The sequence below is a fragment of the Elaeis guineensis genome, chromosome 2, assembly GCF_000442705.2.
Source record: "Elaeis guineensis isolate ETL-2024a chromosome 2, EG11, whole genome shotgun sequence".
Lineage (NCBI taxonomy): Eukaryota > Viridiplantae > Streptophyta > Magnoliopsida > Arecales > Arecaceae > Elaeis > Elaeis guineensis.
In genome coordinates this window covers 375,563-382,572 of record NC_025994.2, presented here as the reverse complement: position 1 = coordinate 382,572, position 7,010 = coordinate 375,563, and the positions used below count along the sequence as shown (strand labels likewise).

Below are 7,010 nucleotides of genomic sequence, written 5' to 3'. Positions count from 1 at the left end.
ACTCTGATCAGTGTGACTGTACCATCCGTGAAGGAGAAGAAAGCAAAATCACACACTGGATAAGATTCCAAGTATAGCTTTACATATGTCCAGTACATGCAAAAGATTTGTTTGATCTACAAGAAAGTACGGACAATCTATGGGCTCCCTGGGTGAGGTTACCAGAGCCAGTACGTATGCACGCCGGGGAGGAAATAGTATAGCCACGAAATAATAGTAGTTTAATCTCAAGAATAACACACTTTTACTTTCATCATCACCTATCCTGATGCCCTTTTTTTTTTTTTTTCTTTTAAAAAAAGAAACGTTTATTTCAGATCCAAATCCACAGATAATTAACTTTAAACCATAATGATTGAGGCACCACAAGTGATCACGGTTCTAGGAATATCTTGGGTGCAAAAAATCTACACTTGCAGCTGAAGAAACAGTGTGAAAACCTACCTCAAGTATGAAGGAAAGAATCTCAATTTTCCATAGTTAATATAAGAATATATAACCAAGCGCCAGCTTTTAGAAAAGCAGCAGATCTTGGAATATATGATCTGGAAGACTTGCTTACTCATCACATGTCAGTGCCCTGATCAAGCTCAAGGGATGAAGAACGGGAACAAGATGACTTCCATTTCCATAACGATGCTGATCTCTGTGCTGTTTTTGGTGTTAGTGACACCAAGATCAGGTACGACAGCTATGGCCATTTGGATTGTCTCTTCTGATCCATCTGATACGACTCTATTTAATTATGATCATAAACGCATTTTGGAAAACATATGGCGCACTCAAGTTATACAGATAAATTTGAGGAATTTTCACAGAAATCATGACATAATATACACACACACACTTTTCTTGCAATAATATAACATTCAGCCTTCGTGATATACCATGGTGTCACGACTGAAAAAAATTTGACCTCCCCGCTTTCTGTGGTTTTCTTCTTATTGGGATTGTCTAAGTAGAAAATATCTGAGATATCTGCAAAGAAAGAAGCCTACCTTATACTGATGATAGAGAACTTTTATGACCACATGAGATAAATTATGTTATATATATTTCTAATTTTTTTGACGTAAGAAAACTAAATTTTCTTCTCTCACCAGTAGCAGGTAAGATAGTATCTCACTAGGACATATCTGTTTTGAGAACATCTCATGTCTCATTTAGACCGGTATTTCCATTTATGTCTTATTTGTTTGTATTATATAACTTAATTAAGGGATGTCATGACAGTCTTTCTTTTTCCTGCTTGTAAAGAACAAGGCCTACTGAATCACATGGTTGTAAGAAACCATGTATTTAGGCCTTCAAGAAGAATTAAAAAACGAAAAAGAAAACAGAAAAATAAAAAGAACAATGCATGGAACTCCATGATCCATACTTTGCCCTCTTTTGTCATAGTACTGCTGCTGGAATGAATGGCAGAGCAGAAAATTATTATAATACCAAAACTTAAGGGAAGATATATCTAGCCTTATGATTCTTAATTTTTTTTCCTTTTATTTTGAATAATTCTTTGTTCTGTCAGAAGATATTCAGAGATTCATTTAGAGCATAATTTCAATCAAGAAGGTCAACAGCAATACATGCGCAATTAAAACAGCTTAAAAAATATCATCATGTATTAGATAGGAATTCATTAATTCAATATGGTTCATAAGTTCTGCAGGAAACTGCCGCACTAGATGGTACAAACTAATACAATATGCTTTTCAAGTTACAAAGGCGAGCAAATTAACCACAATCAATTTAATCCAATGAATTTATCATATGTGGCCAGGCATTGTGGGGGACTGACAATAACCAAGATTAGTTTTCTAGCTGTACAATCAGTAGTAGCGGAAGGCTTTTGACTGTTCTATAAAGCAACAGCTAGCAGCAGAAAATTAGCAGTCACAAGCCCTTGTGCACAATTGGCCAGTGGTCTTCTCGAGATTTCTGTGGCTAAGAATCTAGATATGTCATGAACATGAATTGCACTGAAATTCAAAAGAATTTACTACTCAGATAATATGAGGAGCACAACAGAAACCCACAATCTTGACTAGATCTAGATATGACATAGTGATCTGACAAACAGCACATATATTGATCATAAACATAAAAGATATTAACACGTTCATACTTGTTCTTTCAATTACTTTCAGCTTCATACATTGCAATTTGTTTTGTCTGTATCCATACATATCCAGTGTTAAAGGCTACTAAATCGTTCCATAAATGTAGGAAAAACTGAGGCTCAAGACATGATGAACATGAGTGGAATAACATATGCCCATCAAGCATTACACTAATAATTTAGTCTATAAATTGTATGATAGATGGGGCATATCTGGAGCAGCAATGGTGTGTAGCTGATGAACAAACGCCAGATGATGTTCTACAGCTGGCTATGGATTGGGCATGCGGTATTGGGGGTGCAGACTGCAGGATGATCCAACCAAACAAGTCCTGCTACCTTCCCAACACTGTTAGGGACCATGCATCCTATGCCTTCAACAGCTACTGGCAGAAATTCAAAAACTACGGAGGTTCTTGTTACTTCAATGCTGCTGCCATGGTCACTGACTTGAACCCAAGTATGAACTCATCATCTCCACTATGATGACTGAGAGACCCAAGCTCATCTCATTTCATTTCATTTCATTTCGTAGAATTGCCTGAAAGTATGACAACCACCCTTAAAACAATCTATAATAATTAATTTTCTTGAAGAAACAAGTTGGATCAACAGTAAAGAAAAATGCTCTTTACCATATACATTTTTTTTTAATGTTTACATTATGTGTTAGAATATTTTTCCACATGGTTTATGTATAGTTCTATCCATAAAGAATTCTCCATATGCAAAATTTTTTCCTTTTTTCAATGCAAGGATACATAGAGCCCATAGCTTGAATGTGGATGGATCACTTAGTACCATGTGGGTACCCCATAGTCCATCCACTTGCCCTCCACCCAAAACAGTACCTTCCCCTATCTATGCATTTTGTCATCTTTTCTTTTGTTTTTTGTTTTTTTTTTCCTTTTTAAATTTTTGAGCCGATGCATTGTGTCCCTTTTCTATATCAGGCTGGTGCATTGGATTGCAATTGTTCTTTCCCCTATTTTACTGTGCACTTCATCCAGAGAGAGCACTTGCCCACCTAATGAGAGCTAAAGAGAATTGTATGGTAAAAGAAGGATAAGCGTTTTGCATAAATATTGCAAAGAGAGCAAATAATAAATACAAGAAGTGTCATACTAGGAGTTGGAAAATTTGTACTAAAAACTTGGCATATTGTAAAGAAATTTTCTTGGTTAGAATGTTCTTAGATAGTATGTTTCTATACCCACATGTGCACATGCATGCAGAGAGAGAGAGAGAGAAGGGGTGGGGGTTGGGGGGGGGGGAGAGAAATGGAGGGAGGAAGGAGTGCCTATCTTTTTAGAGTTGTTAGAAATGTAACCATTACACATCAATTCCAAGTACTATGATGATATTATTTAATTTATTGAATTCATAATGTCAATATAACTGTAGACTACAATAATAACTTTATTTGTTTGCCACTATGATCATTAATTTATTAGAGTTTGCTTCGTACAAACAAAATAAAATGAAAATCATATTTCAGAGCTATAGTATTTCATCAACTAAAGAACAATTGATGCAGCATAATGACTAATTCAAGATTTCATCCAAAAAGACTTACCAGAAGATGTTATTTAGATTTTTTGATCCTGTATAAGTACTTAAAATCTTCTCACTATATAGTTAATGTAGAATTAAGCACAAGCTTATATGGATCCTCACAACAACCAACAAGCTTAAAGCATTGGCAAGCACGTAGGTAGCATGTCTAAATGTGGCTCTACGTCACTGTTCTTATCACAGGTTTTATGTTTATATATGTACTTGTTTGGTGGTACCTGCCGTGATCTTTGTTTTTATATTTGCTTGCAGGTCATGGTTCATGTCACTTTGAGTCACTTTCCTGATACTAAGAAACCATGCCATGATTAAGATTTTCAGCTTTTCTCTTAATGATGCTTAATTAAGCTGATCGTCTTGCTGGGTAAATCTCTCCCTTGGTTCAAGAAAGACAAGGCTAGGCAGCAGACTATGAAATTTACTTCTCTAAATTTATTGTGTTTGTCATAATTAATATGATCATAGATGTTTAGATATCAATCTAAGGTGTTTTCTGTGATCTAAGAAACAAGGATAATTGATTAAGTGCCATTTTGTTGTGGTTTCTCGGCTACCATCGATCAGACTTTTATCGTAATTTCTACATCATGTTTTCTGATTTCCTTATTGCAAACCTTTTCCAGTTATGAAACCAATAATTCAACCATTTTTCATACAAATGAGCCAAAATGTATTTTACAAATGAGGATCCGTGCACAACTATCATGATGTTAGTCAAAAATAATCTTGTCTTTAAACATATGAAACTCGAGGGTGAATTTCATTATAAATTTTCTAGCTAACACGTCTTGCTAGAATGCTGATGGCTACTTCAAATGATACATATGCACTTCAGAGCTAAACTCACCAGACAAAAATTCCTTATCTAAGAGAAAAGGACTCCCAATTTGGTAAAATGGATGGCCAACACATTGGTTTCCAGGAGAGAATATGCACATTAAAATTCACAAGCATGCATCCAATGCCCAATATTAACAAGGATGTAATCATGTCCAATAGAAAGCATTCCCAAAGTTCTCCAACTGTAAATATCGTGCTCCAGGACTAATTAACTGCAAAGCTAAGCATCACAAGTAGCTCATATATATAATTTAGAGATACCATTGCTAAAGAAATATTTACCATCAGAAGAGTAAGCTGGCTCGAGCAATAGTAAATGTGAAGCCACCAAATGGTGCTAGCAAGTGCTTTCTATTGGAAGTCCATTGTTGTCATGATTATGCTGGCTTTTCCTTGTCTTACTCCGATTCTAATTCGAATAGTTTATCTTTTAGTGCTAGTTTAAGTTGAGTTAGGTTAAGTTGTAGACTCAATATATAAGAATTTATCTTTTAACGGAAGTTGGAGAGTGGGAGTTAGATTCATTGTGTTGATCTCTATTTTTTTGGATAAATTTATTTTTCTCTTCCACATGTTTTCTACCATCATTATTGCTTGTTTTGACTCTTGAGTCAATACATTCAATCTACATCGAGCAGCACACTATACTATATGGTAGCAGAGCAAAGTTAGTGTATTCAAGTAGTGTGGAGTTTTGATTAGATTTATTTAGAGCACAGTTTTTAAAGAATAGTTTTTAAAGCGATGATCTGATTGTTGGTTGTTTCGAAGGTAATTATCAGTGTATTATTTTATGTATGTGCAAACATATGGGCCTATTATAAGTTGATATTCACGTGATGATGGCCCACGTCACCAACATCAATATGGCTAGCTACTTTTGCTACCACCGCTTATCTTGATAAGTTGAACACTTATTAGCCCATTTGGAAGCCCATTGTTAAATTATATCTAATGGGACAATGTTTATGAGATATCTTAAAAGAGCCAGAAATAATGCCAACAAAATCTCTTAATATTCAAGTTATAAGAAAGAGGTAGAATCTAAAATTTAAGAAAGTGACGTAAATTATCTCAGCTACAGTTGATAAAAAAATTATCGTCATCTCTTGGTGTTTACATCTTATCTGAATAACTTAGTTGGAGGTTACGAGTAAGTACTTTGTGGACACAATTAGATGAAGTACAGACAAACAAAGACCACGTAATCCTTGCTAGGCTTGATAAGATTCAGTTATAATTCTACCTACGAAGATATAGACTGAGGAGGTAGAATTCAACCATGATGCTAATGAATAGGCTGATAAATTAAGACTCGGCCACAATCAATCACGATATAAGATGTGTGAAGTCAAATTTCAAAATTTAATCTATCATAAGCAACAGTAGAATTCAAATAATTAATATTCAATCAAATTTTTTATAAGAATAAAATTTCATATTTTTTCATCAACTTCAATAAATCTTAATTTAAAATAAAATATCGAAGTCCATCTCTATTTCGCTTTTCTATATAGAATCTTCGAATCAAGCTAGTCCTCAGAATCTGTAAAAATAGTAAAATATAGAGTAATAAATTAGACAACCCAATAAGCAATATATACTTTAGCTAGATAAATTTAGTAATAATAATATACTAAAAATAAGCATACAAGGTGCATCAATTCAAAATATACAATACTAATAAATCCATGCAAATTTGATCTTTTCAAAATTTATTTTCAAATTTATTTCTGTTAATAAATCAATTTCTTTCAAATATCATACACATCTCGATAGTCATGAACTAAATTAAAATGCCGTTGTATTACTCTCAATGATAGGATATTAAAGTACTATTGCATAATCTCTATTGACAGGATATCGAAATACGAGTGTACAACTTTCATTGACAGAATATCGAAGTACTAGTGTATAACCTCCATTGATAGAATATCGAAATATCAGTGCACAACCTCCACTGATAGGATATCAAAATATCAGCGCACAATCCCTACTGGTAGAATATCAAAATACTAGCATTTGACCTTCACTGGTGGGATTCGAAACATAATCAGACTGTAAGTCAAAATTCATCTCAGATTAAATACAAATTCATATTCCAATTCAAAGAGTTATAAACTAGACAACATTGAAATCAAAAAATATAATTGATATAAAAATCAATGTGATCAATCACAAATCATTTGACATATAAAAAAAGGGACATATTCAGTAATCCAAAATATAATGCATCAAATTTATAAATCATGAATAATTTAATATATAAAATATTTTATAATTTATCAATAAATCTAAAAAAAAGATTACATTCACTACAATAAAAGTGGTTATTGGCGATGAAAAATTTTCATTGCTAATAATCTATTTTCGTCGCTAATAGTTATTAGCAACGAAAATTTTATCACTAATATTTCATCGTAAATAATCATGTCGTTGATAATATTTTATGATGAAAAAAATATTTCATCGCTAA

At 33.3% G+C, this 7,010-nt stretch overlaps 1 protein-coding gene across 1 annotated transcript; it reads left to right on the top strand.

Moving 5' to 3' along the window:
* The first annotated feature begins 301 nt into the window (after window positions 1–301).
* On the top strand, window positions 302–4,298 carry LOC105034234 (glucan endo-1,3-beta-glucosidase 1). The gene is made up of 3 exons (XM_010909300.3): window positions 302–682; window positions 2,322–2,579; window positions 3,947–4,298. The coding sequence occupies exons 1-3, from the start codon at window positions 541–543 to the stop codon at window positions 3,979–3,981; spliced, it is 435 nt and encodes a 144-aa protein (XP_010907602.3). The 5' UTR covers window positions 302–540; the 3' UTR covers window positions 3,982–4,298.
* Window positions 4,299–7,010: the final 2,712 nt, after the last annotated feature.